The sequence below is a fragment of the Cyrtonyx montezumae genome, unplaced genomic scaffold (assembly GCF_038088225.1).
Source record: "Cyrtonyx montezumae isolate F1298 unplaced genomic scaffold, pur_monq_1.0 scaffold_6, whole genome shotgun sequence".
In the NCBI taxonomy this organism is placed as follows: Eukaryota; Metazoa; Chordata; class Aves; order Galliformes; family Odontophoridae; genus Cyrtonyx; species Cyrtonyx montezumae.
Window position 1 is genome coordinate 4,783,152 of NW_027072067.1, and position 15,850 is coordinate 4,799,001.

The following is a 15,850-nucleotide window of genomic DNA, read 5'->3' on the forward strand; positions in this document are numbered from 1 at the left end:
GTGCTGATTAATTGCCAACATCCTTTTCTTCCACCAAAGAATTATAAAAAGCAAGAGCTTCCTTTTGGATGCAGATAACGGATTTCAGTTTTAGATCACTAAAAGATCGTAGACATTTTGAGCACTGCCAACAGTTACATAGCTCTTCCATCTACTGCAGCTAGGTCTTGGTCCTCAATACCTCATGAAAAAGATATCTGGGAAATCTCAGCATGAATCCAATGATGGAATAAGATTCTTTTGTCCACAAGTATAAGCAAGCACTTATTATTTCTCAGACCATTCTGTTGACTGCAAATGTTTGCACTGTGTAGGAGACAATATAGTTTCCACTCAGCTTTTCTCACCTATATAAGAACTGTCTAAAGCAATATTTAAAGTAGCATTATGTAACATACTTTTTAGACTTAATTTAGGTTGAGGCATGACACCAGCAGACAGATCACTAAAATAATGTAACAAGATTACAGCTCCCCTAACATTAGACTCAAAACTACATCCTCATTAAAGGTAAAAGGCAGTTATTTCTGTGAATCTATTGGAAACAAAACTGCAATATAAAAAAGTATACGTTAAAGTTTAAAATACAAAACACATCAAAGAGTACAGATCTCACAAGAAACTCCAGTCATCAAGATTCTTTAGGATTACATCCTAAAACTTACATCACCATCTAAAAGTCATCCAACACCTACCCCGAGAAGACTCAAAGCTTTGCAATAAAGGGAAAAGACAATCAAATGCACTTTCATTTGATCAACCAAAGGAGATCAAATAACCCCACCTTCGTGTACACCTGCATACAAGACTGTTCAAGTTCAGGCACATTTGTGCTGTGAAGCAGCACAAGGATGACCAGTACAACACTCAGGAATGCAATCTGATCACACAGAGTAGCTCAAAGAAACCAGGACAGCTGCACTAGGGCAGGCTGTGTTTTGGTTGGTTGAAGGGCTGGTGTTTAGGACAGGTTTTTTTTTTTAATTTCTTTTTTGTTTTAACCAAATTAATGCCTCTTGAACCCATTTCTGGAACACGGGGTCAGACTAAGTGAACCTTCAGCTAAAAGGCAGGTCTATATTGAATATTGCAATATTGTGCAATAGGATGTGTTGCATAACCTGCACTGAATTCAGTGTTCAGCACACAGGTACTGAAATAGAACACAAGTTTGTACTGACTTACAGTGACAACTCTTAAACACAAAGCACTCCAAATGCATTTCCCCTTCTGCTTGTGTGTAAGTTAACAACTACCCAAATGCAGCAGACACAGCTTTAACTTTCTAATTAATAGTTGGACTTACAAACTTAACTCAAAATTAGGATGAAGCCAATGGTACATAGCAGTCAAAGAGACTTAGAGTACCCATGTGTTTCTATGCTAACTTAACAGCAGTCTGTGTGTCCCTCCTTAAACTCCATAGGGAAGCCTCTGTCCTCTAACCAAATTACTGGCTTATGGTCACAAGCAATACTGATAGTCTTGCCAGAAGTCCTGTTTAAACAGCACAACTGGATCTTTACCTTGTCAGCTAGTCATACAGATTCCAAAACCAGATATTCTCTTTCTGTGATGCTTTCTGTTCCTGCCTTTTCCAGAAACTCTGGAATATGCAGTCGAGGAAAAGTTCTCAAAGAGGAAGATTTAAAGATACCAGTTTCCTCTTTGAGTTTTTAAAAAGGAAGTCGTGGTTGAGAACTGTAAGTGAAAGTATTACATTATTTCCACCCCTATGGAACTAGGAACATTATTGTCTTTTATCTAGAACTTCTTTTCTAACAAGAAATACTGAAAGTTGTAGATCCTCAGAACATACACAAATTAGCACAACAGCAGCACAGTAACAGCCTACCTCACAAGTACTCCTGATTCAGTCATCAGAAATTATTTTGTACAATGCAGCTACAGATTAAATTCTATACCTGAAATTCTACCCCAAATCCACAGGCAATCTACTTAGTCCTACCTTGGAGCTCAGGACTGGGCTAGGCAACTTCCAGTTTCACTTATTCTGCAACAATATGTCCTTGTCATACAGTTTTGGTGTTTCTTGCTCACAGTACTGTAACCTCCTTCAGTAGTTGGGTAGAGATAGTGATAGGAGGATGGTTGGACTAGATGATCTTATAGGTCCTTTCCAACCTTATGAACTTATGAACTTATGAACTTCAAAGCAGATAGCGCCCAGACTACACATAATGACTTACAGCTCTGGAATCCATAGAAACAAAAACATTTCGACAAACTCATAGCTTGCCCCTTGATAATATGTGATTACACTGACTCCGTGTAGACTTAAAAACCCTCTGTCATTTAGCAAATGGAGTCCCTGTAATGATAGCAGGAAAATAACAAGGGGCCACAACTACCTACCAAGATCAAAGCCAAGAACAAACTGTCAGTCCACAGAATGGATTCTTTCACATATGAATATAAAAAAACCCTTGTTTTTCCTTTCCCAAACAAAATTTTGAATAGTCTCCTGAAAGATTACATTTTTGTAGCAGTTGGAAAAGGTAAATCTAAATGTAGAAATGCTAGAATGAAACTGCAAGCAACAGCACTGCCAAAAATGATTCATAATGCTACAGCCCTTAAGTCCATTCAGCTATTACAGCCAAAGCAGGAGGGAGTGGACAATTAATTGTGCCAGAAATTACTGGGGAAAGTCACCAAAATGCAGAAGGCAAATAGGCAGTCAAAAAGTTAACATCCCAGCTCTGCACAGCCAGGAGATCTGGCTTCTATACTTAGTGTTAAGTCAAGAAAAGTTATTCAATAATAGTAAACAAGACTAAGTTATCAAAACATGCTTTTCTGCAGAGAGGTGACAAGCAAAAACCTTTTATAGTGTATTAATAATATTTCGTCATTGAAAATACATCAAAGTTATAAAAAATCTTTATGTAAACTTGATCTTGCTCAATATCCAGAAAAGAATCAACTGCCGAAGTGCCAGGTGAGAAAATAAAATGCCAGACCAGGCAAGACCAATGGCATATGCAAACAGCAGCCAGTACGCAATGCCTTCCAAAGATGCTATATAAATATTTATTTGGCCTCTAACATGGGTTTCCTTCTTTGATTTGAAACATAAGCATTTCTACTCCTTCCTTTAAAAAGGTTACTAGTCAATACACCACATACACCCCCAACTGCTATATCTTCAGCTCCTGCATTTACTTTTTTTAATGGAAGAGACATTACAGTCATAACAATGAGAACACACAGAACCAACTAACCAGTGCACAACTTGGCTTGGCAAAGATACTGCAAATTCTATATACCCTTAACTAGAAGAAGCACTGGGATTTGCCAAGGATAGTTAATTTTTACAGTTTGCAAATGTACTACTGCTACAATTCACTGTGCTCTTCCACCCAACCAGTGCTAATTCTGTGTTTTGGACTTTTTCCTACCATAAGGCTGCTGGAAGTTCATTTTCTTCAAGAGTGAAATAAACTCTAAGACATCATTTAATCCAATATGTGCGTCTGGTGCAACATAACACAAAAATGGTATCTGACAGGGTCTGGCTCTATCAGAGATTTTACTGGTCACTGGCAGGCAGATACACGTTCTTGAAGGGGTTTAAGAAGTTACAAGCCTCTCTACCTTTCTACCTGAAGTGACCACTTGCAAACCAAACAAAAAGGCTTGCCTATGCTTGATAGAAACTTGAGTTCTTCCAGCCTTCCTGCATCGGTTCTGCTGCAAGAACAAATACCTCTGAGAAGGCAGACAAATTGAGAACACCAACGATTTGCCACAGTCAGACTTCAGACTTCACTGAGCTTCAGTCTCACCAAGTCCAAACTCAGCATGTTAGAAATATCAACAGAAAGCAATTATTGATCTGACTAATAAACAAACCAACCCAGAGACAATCATATAATTTTGTAGCCATGAACAGGAGTAGAGTTCCGCTGTGCCAGAGTGCTATTCAGAGTTTACTATAATTACTTTCATTAGATAGTGAAGCAACTTAAACTTTTCAAGCTCAGTAAGGATAATTAGAAGGCAAAGACAAAATCAAAAGCATTTTTCCATTGTAAATAAATCCGCCTGCTAAAGATGAATGGATCACTGCAAACAACAGATTTTTTTTCAAAGAAAACACTTTGTATAATTGAAGTGGTTTAGGAAAGCCTTACATTTGTAAGCATGGGACCAGAAGTGAGCCCAGACCACGCCACTAGAAGCCCAAGGAAAACACATTAACCAGCCTTTATCTCCGCTAAGTAACGTAATTCATTTGAGGTTTGTAAAAATTCATTTCAAACACAAAAGGGATTTTTGTTTGTTTTTAAAACCTAATCAATGTGTTGGTGTTCCTGGCACAGAGCAGATGTATCATGACTGCAATGGATCAGCTCCAAGAATGACAGTATTAGCTCTGCAGCACTGGCTCTAGATGGTATCACTGCAGGGAAATCCTCCCGGCAGCAACTCACCTCTGCGGTCAGCGGCCCTTCAGCACCACGCTCCAGTACCAGCACTGTGGTGCAGTCTGCTGAAACAGCTCCCTGCTCTGTACCACTCTTATAATCATACCAGCATCAAATCGGATAGATCATTTAGGGGGATAATCACTTGCATGAAAATACCATCACGTATCTGTGAGGACTGGCAGATCTCACTGCTCTCAGTAACGTTTAACCTTGGAACCTTACGGAAGATCTGTGTCTCGTGGGGCACTTGGAACAAACAATGTCTGGAAGATAAAGTGCCTCTCAACAGACACTGCAGACTGTGAGCAGAAAGCACCACTGAAAATAGTGAAAGCACTGTTCAGCTCTCAAAGGCAACAACTGTAACGAAGATGAAAAGAGCTATTAGAGGAAAAATAAGCAGTAGATACACAATTCATCTAAAGAAATACAGCTGACATGAGAAATTAAACATCACTTACACAGATGAACACCAAGCAGAACAGAGCACTGTACAGGAATCTACAGGACACAGCAGCAACAAGCTCTCATGGAAACCCCACAGCTCCAGGTAGTGTCTACCAAATCCCACTAAGTCTTATGAATAAGAATTATCCAAACACTTCTGAACAAACTCCACATCCAGAGAAGCTACCCTACCCTTCCTGAGCCTTGCCAAATTCTTATCCACACACAATACAAGGTATAATGTTATGTGAACAGCGTGATTCCTTTTTGCAGTTTGTTGCTCTTCTTACACAGACAATATACTTGTATCTCTTGTACAAGAAAAAAAAACAAACTAATCTTCCAACTCGTTTACCAATGAATTTCCTGTATTGGTCAAGTAAATTGGATGTAGGACCTTAGATATGGCCTAAAAAAGTGCTAAGTGAGATAATCACTGGCTACGCCCCTGTTATTACAGCCCAACACAGCCTTACCCTCCTTTGCTACCTTGGCACACCACTGGGCACTGTCCCACTGCCATGCACCCTGGGACCTAAGCAAGTCATCTCAGCAGAGATGATTTATCCCTGCTAAACCCATGCTGGCTGTTACCAAGTAACTTTCTCCTCCATGTGCCCAAGAGATGTGTTCCAAAACTTGGTTGCAAGATTCTCCCAGACACAAGCACACAGCTGAGCCACCTGTACTGCCCCGGCCATGCCTTTAGGGTTGGGGTGTTTCTGTTTTCTTTGAAGATGGTGCTCCCTGCAGGGAACACTCTTTCACACTTTTTATTCCACATAATTTAAGGCTAGAAGCCATGAAGTACAGCCTTAATAAATTTTATCTGCTACCATATTGACTATTTGGCTTTTTTTTTTTTTTGCTTTAATCTACTAATTAGCACTTGTGTAACCAAGATAACACGAGCCTGTTTAACTCAATTATTACCCACACTGGATTAAATGAAAACAGCAGTATTAGCTGCCATTCTGAAGGAAAACTTGTGCCTACCCAATTTTCTTCAGTTAAAAATGACCAGTAATTCATAGTCCTTTTGGTATAAAATGATCCTTTATTTCTCATACAGTCAAATTCTCTGCTATGAAAGCCACTTCCATTAATCTGCTTAAGGCACTGGATTAATCAAGAAACTTTTTTTTTTTTAAACAGTCTGAATACTTTATTTATACCAAAAGCTTCTTCTATCAAACATCCCAGCCTGGGAGATGTCACATGCAGACTATCAAACACCTGGACGCCTACCTGTGCGATCTGGTGTAGGGAACCTGCTTTAGCAGGGGGGTTGGACTTGATGATCTCTTGAGGTCCCTTCCAACCCGTTTCTATGATTCTCAACTTGCTTAAATACATACAATGTATACACACAAATCAGGTTTAAGACTATTCCAATTAAGCACTTAAGAGTTTCTGCCCCCTTGCAGTGACAGAAGCTGAGGAAGCAGAGCATGCTTCCATTTGCTCTGATTCACATTTTCAGAACACTGCTTGCTCAGCACAGCATCCACTTCCTACATACCTGGTGACTGGCTGTTACAGGCCTCCCTTACAAAGATTTATTAACTTGTATCTATTTCCCCACTCATCCAATAAATAAACAAATCAAAATCAAGTTGAAGACTAATATTCTAACTTTATTCCTGCATGAAAAACCTACAAGTGAAAGGACACATCACACTGCTTCTATAAACACAAGAGAAGACATTACACTATTTTGCTATAAATGCACTGCAAAGCACAAAAAATAATCAAAAACCTGAGCACAGGTTTCACCCACCTTAAAAGATTCCAAAAAACAAATGCAACTTTAAAAACCTACTTGTAATTGCTGCTGTTTTCTTGCGGTCTCGAAGACTCGTCCCACTTTTATCATTAATAATGCTGGTGTGACAGGCATTATCTCCTTACTACAGGCAACTCAACACATATGAGCTGCCTTTATGCTATGTAAATATTGACATGTCTCAACCCAAACTAATGTATTAACATATTTATGTATTTCACTTCATCTCAAGATTGCTTCTGCATCAAAGTTTGTTTACTAACTAGCTCTCCAGACAATATTTACTGATGCTCCCTCTCCCCACTTCCCACCCTTCCCTACAGATTACGGTGATAGAATTATTTACAGACTATGTAGCAAACACAGGACCACTCACACGATTCACTAAAACAAAACAAACACAGCTCCGAACCCTCAAGGGAAAAAGCAGCAGCACAGCAGAAAGGCGGCTCAGGAGGCAGCAGAGAGCACGACTGGGAACGCAGGGATCTGCTATTGCCATCGAAGCACACAGCTCACCAACGCCTGGCCCCAGATGATTCATGAACTATTTTTACATTTCTCAAGGATTTCTCTTTGTTATTAAGTTAACATTTCAAGGTCTTCTCTTTGAAAGCAGCGGAATTGGTAAGAGCCTTATCGATAAGCTTCTAAGAAATGTTTAGAACTACTATGGCAAAAGCAACTTGTGCAGATTTAAATACACATCATTGATAGGATAATGATACGTTCCTACATGAGAAACACTTAAGAGAAGCTCTGTAAACAATGATAATAAACATTCCCACATGCAAAGATTCTGGCATAATTTAGGTTTTTGTTTATTCATTTAAACACCACAGCATTTTGAGCAGTTTTTGTGATTCAAGATTAAGATCGCATTTACCACCACCTGCCTTTTCTCAACAGCACTTCACATTCTCTCTTTCTTCACATTTTCCCCTCTCCTCCAACTCTTTCTTCCCAAAGTTTACCACTGATGCCATGAAACAAGCAGAATCCAAAACTCTACAATCTCCTTTATCAATTCTTCCTGCCTTTTACAATGCTACAGCACGTAAAAAGTACAGTAACACAGTCCTGCACATCATATGAAACACCACTCTTTATTTAGTTATCACTATGGCTACGGATTCAGACACTCATCTGCACAATTTTCATCAAGATTTCCCCCCATCAACTTCTCACATGATGGTATTTCAAGAGCTATCACATGTTACCATCTTATTTACTACTACAGAGTTGCTATTTTAGATCAGCTAAAGATAAAAGGAATAAGTATATCATTTTTTGACATGTGTAAGAAGAGCCAAAGCTAACTGAGCATTTAAGAACAGCACTAAACAACAACTGGGTCTCTTTTAAGCTCTTCTATGAGTTAAAAGACTTGCTCAACACCCAATGCTTTGTCAAATTAAACCACCTTTAATATGCCTAGAGTATTCTTAGCCATCACGGGGCACATGAGGGCCTTAAAACGTTTATAAATCATGAATATGTTGATCAAAAGCAGTATGCACAATACTTTTAAATTTAAAAATCAGTACAATAAAGTGGAACCTTTTACTTAGAGTCAAAAAATAGTTAAAAGATAAGCTTAAACTAAAAATAGCCATATTTCATGCACTTAAGAGCGTCCAAGAATGTATATCACAAACACCACAGAGCGAAAACAATACTCCTAATGAATCACAGATAGCAGTTCACACAATTACACGCAAGTAACTTGAAAGCCATGCCGTAACCCAGCCTTAAGAAATTAAATGCTTGTCTTGTCCCATCATGCCCAGGTGTTGCATAACAGGGGATAGCTAACAATGGAAGGTTTTAAGAACCTCGTTCTACTGTTCTTCATGCTGTGTCATACTACTTAAAAACACAGCATTAATTACTGACTTCACTATTCCTAAAATCAAGTGCTACACTGACCACATTTCACAGAAGGGCACGCGGGGAAGCTAAAAAAGGAGCTAATTTATAGCAGGCAAAGTTCTAGGGCATAACATCAACACATCTGGAAGCACGCTGAGCAACTGAAATCTGCACTTCGTTCTCTCGCTGAATTTTAAAATTAACTTCACAGTCATTAAGTAAAATGGCTTTACTTGTCCCAGTTCAATCCCTAGTGGACAAAACATGTACTACAGAGCCCGTGTAATTCACTTAACAACACAGCTACTGCCTTTCTGAGGTGAACAGCGGCAGGTTAATACAATACTGGATGTATTTTAACATCATTTTCACTAGCAATGAGAAAATACCTTGTATGCCATCTGCTACATCCCCACTGTATCCACCAGATCCAAACAAAACGCACCACATACAATTTCAGAAGCATAGGAAGAGTGCCACACAAACCCAGCATGCTTTGAAATCTGCTGATAGCTCATCACAGTGAGTTTTACCTATATACTCAGATAATCATTTCTCAATATTTGGGAAAAAAAATACTGCACCTTATTATTCACAGAAGCCTGTGCTCTCAGATTCATAACTATTACCTCAAAATCATTTAACTCCATCAATGAACAACATACAAATTTTTCAAATTTTTCAGTACTGTTAGCTTTAAGTAGTTTTAAGGACAGGCAAAGCTTCTGCTCAGTGAGAAGTTACCAACTTACCTGAAAATGAATCACTAACCATAGCACAATCTTACTCCTTCCACTCAAAACCACATTTATTACACTGAAATAAAACTGCAACATCTGTGGGCTTGTTGAAATAAATATTAAGTTTGCTATTTCAAAATAAAGCAAGCAAAACGTCTTACCTTGCCTGTCTTGTGATCAAACCAGACAAGTGCATGGTTCCTGGACAGCACCTTACAGTCAAAAGTCGCATTGTTCTGAGCTGGGCGGCAGCGAGCCACGGAGCGGCCGATCTTAACGGGCTCATCCAGGTAGACATGACGCTCCTGAAACGGATGGGAGTTCGGGCGGCAGGTGAAGATGGCCAAGGCTGAAGGCATCGAGGACAGATTGGGGTTGCCACACCAACCAGAGACGAAGAGAAGCTCTTCAGACGCAGGTGCAGACCGTCCTCCACACTTTTTAAGTCAAACCTCCACAGCAAGTTTACAATAAAGCACGACAAACATTACCGCGCACGAGAGGTCTAACAACTCACTGTTTCAGTGTGTAAACTAATTCTGGCAATAATCCAGTGAAAAAGCCCCATTATGTCTCTTAACAACATCAGCAGTGGCCCAGAAATCGTCTAAAACGTACCACTTTCAATCCATCCTCCTCTGAAAGAACAGGAACAAGCATCTGATTTCTTCAAAGAGAAGGAAAGGCTCCTTAAGAGAAGGAGAGAACGTCTTAAATCCAAGTGAATGAGTCATACAAATACTTTTGTTTGGGACCTCGACTGCCTCCTTTTTTTTCCCCCTTCCGTAAACAACACTGACCACCGCACCATGGAAGCAAAGAGAGGTTTAGGGAAGGGGGAAAAGGGACCGGCGTCCTCCCTCAGAGTGCACGGAGCAGGAACGTGGCTGCAGATCCCGCACCCCGCAGCGGGGACCGGGTCGTGTCACAGGGCAGTCCGCATCTCATCATCTTCGTGCATTAAACAAAACAGACAGGTGCTCCTCGGGCCGGGCTACGACAGCAACACCGCCTTCCTCCCCGACCTGAGGGGGGGCAGCTCCACGAAGTCCCGCCGAAGCCCCCGGCGCGGGGAGCGGGGCTCCGGGGGAGGGGGCGGCCGCGCGGCTCCACTCAGCCCCTCCGCAGGTGGCTGCGCATGGGGGGGAAGGTGGGTCCGCCCCGAGCGTTGTGCGCCCGCCGAGCGCGGCTCCTCGGGCCCGGCGGTGCGAGAGGGCCTGGCGGCCGGGCCCGCTCGGTAGCTCTGCCTCTCAGGCAGCCGCCGACTGCGAAAACTTTCCTCCGACCTGCAGAGCCGAAAACAAACCGGGTCAGACGCCTTCCCCGCCCCGCGCGGCCCCGCGCCTCCCCACAGCCGGCGGAGCCCGGCCCAGAGGGAGCCACGGGGCGCGGCGGAGCCCCGCTCCCTCCCTTACCTTCAGCGCAGCGGCCGCCATAGTGACTGGAAACCTACCCGGTGTAACAGCCGCGGCGCTGCCGGGGAGGGGCGGAGGTCGGAGGGCGGACCCGTTCCACTGCCCGCGCATGCGCACTGCGCTCTGTGAAGCTGCGGCACAGGCCGTGCGACCGCCCTCTTCCGGGTGCGCCGCTCTGAGGGCGGAAGGCGGGAGCGGGTTCCGGGCGGGGTAAGCAGCGCTCTGAGGGACGCGGGCGGCGCTCGAGGTAAAGCAGCAAGGGGCGGGAGACCTTGTGCTCACAGCAAAACCTCACTCTTCAGTTTTTCCTCTTCTCTTTTGAAATGAAATCCAAACTGGGAGACGAATCCGACTTCTGAGGATAAAAGCAGAGCACTTAGGACTGCCAATTAGTAATCTTCCATTTTATTCCTAGGAGCAGAACCAATTCTCACCTCATATCTTTCAACAGCCTCCTGTAAGATGTTACTGTTGTGACAACTATATTTCTAAATCGCTCATTTTTAAATAAATGCCATTTTGATACGGTCTCTTTGTAGCATATAGAGTGCCATAGTTAATCAAAAGGAGAGAAGGAGTGTAAAAAGAGGATGGAGAAACAAAAATAAAATAAAATCCATCAGGAGTCCCACTCGAGGGAAAGAGCTGCAAAAGTAGAAATAATCAATTGTGCTTGGAATTGGAAAAGGATAAGAAGTAGTGGTGACAAGTGCTAGTGCAGCTGTTGGAATGAAAATAATGCTTTTGAGAGCATACCTTGTGTTTTTGTATGCCTGTTTAATGGAGTTTATGGGAACTGCTGAATCACGGCCTGAACCACTGATTGGTCACCTGAGGTGGGCACCGAGTCAGCCATGGGGCCACAGGTGGAGGTGATATACCTGTGTGATTGGAAGGGGTGGAGCCTGGCTCTACCTCTCCCAAACCCCATTTAAGGGCTGACCACCACCAGGGAAGGTTCTCTTCTTGGAGATCCCTTCCACGTGGAGTCCCCTGCGAGCCTTGACATCCTGAAGGTGAGCCGTTTTCTCTTTTGTATTATTTGTGTGCTATCTCTATAGAGCTATTCAAAATATGCCATTTTCTATGCTATTTCTTTGTGAAGTACCATCCTTGGGAGTTATTTACACGGAGAAAGCAATTTGAAAGTCAAATCCAAGTTGGAGAAGAAGCGTTACCATCTAGAGACAGTAAGAATCAAGAGAACTGAGTCACAGCAAAGGTAAACAGCTGAGCAGTGGATGCATTTAACTAACGTTCTCTCTGAGTGTTTTTATTTTTGCCAGTCTGGTTATTGAGAGTCAAACGTGCTTCATACTGTATTATCAGTACAGTATCTGAAGGTCTTCTGTGACCAGCTGGATAAATGAATACCCTGAGTTTACACGTCCTTTAAACCCTAAGCCATATGTATTATGATATCCTGAACTTCTCCTTCTGTCCCTCAGAGAGATCCCATTATGACAACCCTAAGGGGCAAGCAGTGGCACTTGCCAACTACCCAATGCCTTAGATGCTGCCAAGTGTCTCACTGTACGGCTGAATTCTGCCTAATTTCATCAGAGGGATTAATCCAAGTCCTCCTCTGCATGAACGCCAGCTCACAGAGAAGTTGGATGGGTATAGTTCTCTTTCAGACTTCTATACTCCTATTTCAAATTGGCTAATGAACTCAAAGGTTAGAGGCAGGCTTGTACTTATGTTAAAGTACAGAAGTGTTTTCATTCTGGGTTGAAAATACAAATTGTGACTTGAGTGTTCTATGAACAATTTGATGCTTATCTTTGAACTGTGGAAGGCAACAGGTGGATGAAAAAAGTTGATGTGCTTATGCATTGCACTCTGCTCTGCAGGAGCAAGGAGGACCTGTGAGCACGTGCTTCTCATCTGCAAACCACTCTTTGCCACAAAATGCAGAGGCAGTAGCTGTGGCAGCCACGTTAGGTAAGGGCAGCAATATGCCACTTAGGTGGCCGTTCTTCTTTCAGGCAGAAAGTCCATGACATTTAATGATAGCCATTGTAACTGAGGGCAGAACAGCCTGCTCTATGGCTTCTTGGATAAGGGAATGGAAGGGAGGTGACTTGCATTTATCCCCTGAAGAAGTGTTTGTTTCAGAAACGCAAATTCTAACTGACATACATACCTGCCAGACATCTGTATTTTGGCTTGAGTGTGTCAGTCTGCAGGAAAAATCCTTTAGTTCTGATGACTTACTGAAAAATATGATCTTTTGCTGAAGGGTGCTTGCTGAGAATTCTAAATTACCTGTAAGTGCCTAGAGGAGAAAAACAGCAAGCATCGTTATAGACATGTCAGTGGCATATTCCTGAATATTGTGTAATGATAATCTAGAAGGACACTAAAAAGTTGTTAGCTTAAGGTTGTCACTGAGAAGCTGTCGTGAAACAATGGCTTAGTGGGAGATCTTGAGTCAAGAAAAGTTGTTAGGTTTGGAATGAATGAGATAGAAAGTCCATTTGGGATATAAAAAGTAAGATGTAAACTGAAAGTGGAAGCAGGACAAAAAGATGAGGAGAAAGTTGGAAGTGCACAGTTTTCTACTGAGTTCTCATCCCTGAAACAGCAGCGGTTTGCTAAATGGGTTTTTCATTGATTTCCAGGAATAAATTGTATGGGTAATTGGTATGGCTTCAGGTAGTGCATGTTTTAAAATATAACTATGTATTGTGTACTGTTATGCAGAGCGATATGGGAACACAAAGCAAAGTTTGAACTTGTGTCTATGTTGCAGTGTTTCATCTTTGGCAAAGCAGGCTTTCCACAGAAGTAGCTGCAGAAATAAGCTGAACTGTAAAAGGGCGACAGATGGTTTCAGAGCAGTTGAATGTATGAACTTGGATGGTAAGGGACAATGATGGTCAGGTTCGTAGCAATCACTTGTCTGCTCGAGGGCTGGGGCAGTCCTGCTGGCTCTCACACAGTTTGCTGATGTGTAGTTGCTTTCTAGATGCAGTGACTGAAAATAAATTATATTTCTCTTAATCAGGACAAGTGGCCTCACAACATATGTTAAGCAAGGAATGGTGATGTTGTTGGGACACTGATGATTCTCTGTACAATTTGTTAAAACACACTGCTTTCCATTAAGTGTACAGTACTCTGCAGGCATGATAGTGTGCATCCCTGGGCAGCTGCAGTACTGAGTGGTGTTGTTTCAGGGCATATCAGTACTGCAGTAACCCAATTAGAATTTTCAGCTATGTGTATGTTGGAGCTGCTGAATGTGGATATATACATTCTGCAGATGTTTTCTGTAGCAGTGTATTTCTGTCCTTGTGGTTATGTCATGAGATGTAAATGGAGCAAGATTGTGTCCACACAGTAGTGACTGTTCCTGGGAAGTAACAACAGGAGTTAGCTAATAACTTATTTGCTAGTTGCATGGTCACATTAAAAAAGAGCCCAAGTATCCTAGATAAATAAAGATCTTAGAAAACACAGAGCCTGTAATACATCGAAGAGCTGATCTGCCCTTCTGTTTTGGCTCTGAACTTCGCTATTCAGACTTTGAAGCACTGTTTGTGAAACACTTTGGTAAAAGTTTTTGTGTGGACACAGACACTGACGTGAGTGAAATGAATCTGAATGCTGAGCCCCTTTGCTTCCTGCTGCAATGGTCACAGAATAGCTTTATAAGTGTACAAAGCTCCTCCTTAAATCTCATCAGGACTTCAGTCTCTGCTGCTATTTGAAAATACATTTTACATATATAGTATATGACACTCTTGATAACAGTGTATCTTCATAGCATATAAATATCCATAATGTAGCATGCAGTCTTACTACAGTTGTATGTTAGTACACATACATGACTGATTTTACTTATGTTTCCTCATTTTTAACCAAATTCACTCCACTGTGGTATCTGGTGTTTTCCCTGCATTTAGGACAGAGCTGTGATGCGACCAGTCCCTAATTGCTTTCGTATTAACGTGGGGTGGAGATCTTGAAATGTTTGATGTTTTCTGTGGTTGTTTGAAAAATAAGAAAAAGATGTTAAGAACAAACATGCTATTCCTCTATATGTATGTAAGTGCATTTTATTAGACTTTATTTCCCAATACAGATTAAGTATTGCTTTAAATTAAAGGGCATGGAGGCAAGGTGAGATGATCAGGAGATGTTTCTCTGGTTCTTTGGTGGTATTCAGAGGAAATGTGCCATCTGCTCAGTCCCTCTGTGCTGAAGCTGATGGGAATCAGGCAAGCAGCACAGTGCGTGCTGCTTCCTGATGGAAAGCACCCTGCCCAGAGGTGGGAGAGACCAAGATAGACTGAAATGCTGAACAGCATTGGGCTTGTAGAGCCCACGTGTCCTGCTTAGGGCTATGCTCATTTTTAGTCAAGGAGCTGCTGTTACAGAGGGTGCTCTTCCTGGAAGAGAATCTTGTCCAAACCCTGCAGGATGTTTGTATGAACAGATTACTCTCTTTCTGCAAAACTGAGATGGGGTTCAGGGAGCTCTGTAAGGGCAAACCGATTGGTAGAGCCGTACAGTTTTAGGCGCAGCTTGTAGCAGTGTTCTCCACTGATGGATTTCCAGCCTGGAAGTTTGTCCTGCACCAATGTGACCCAGTGTAAGCTTCCTGATGGAGAAAGTCTGTCCCAGGCGAGAATCCTTTCTCAAAGATCGTCTCTGTTCTCAAAATCTTTTCCTGCCAGGTTACTCCTGTTAAGCATGCAATGCAGTTGGGTTACTGGCTGATACTGATCAAAATGAGCAGGGACAGCAAAACACTTTATTCTCCTCAGCTTACATATGTACAGTTACATAGATACAGCTAAGAAAATACTTTGCACATTAAAACCTAAAACTGGAGGGAAATACATAGTAATGGCTGTAATTTTGTTGTGGCAATGAGAGCATGAATATAAGCAAGGGAGGGTCTGTAAGAAGCCACAACGTAGTATCCTTTCTTTAAGTGGGAAGAGCTCTTGGCCAGGCTCTGTTTCAGCTTTAAGTGGAACCAGCACATTCAGTACCGCGCTAAAATCACTGCCCTGAGTTTCACTTGATGAAGCCGAGCCTGTCTTACGTTATTCTGCATAGCACCTTTTACAGAACGTGGGAGTGAACCTGTACAAGTTGGTGAGGCTGAAATGTCACAAAGGA

General features: G+C 41.9%; 1 protein-coding gene across 24 annotated transcripts in view; it reads right to left on the reverse strand.

Annotated features, from left to right (window-relative positions):
• Nucleotides 1-10,324, reverse strand: part of SLMAP (sarcolemma associated protein) — a 73,396-nt gene extending 63,072 nt beyond the window's left edge. For 22 of the 24 annotated variants that reach the window (XM_065749799.1, XM_065749790.1, XM_065749794.1 and 19 more), the window contains exon 1: nucleotides 9,461-10,324. In XM_065749799.1, coding sequence (XP_065605871.1) covers nucleotides 9,461-9,658 — 198 coding nt within the window. In that variant the 5' untranslated portion in view covers nucleotides 9,659-10,324. Of the gene's footprint in view, nucleotides 1-6,723; nucleotides 6,817-9,460 lie in introns of those variants that run through there. The other 2 variants (XM_065749798.1, XM_065749787.1) reach the window with 2 other exon arrangements.
• Nucleotides 10,325-15,850: the final 5,526 nt, after the last annotated feature.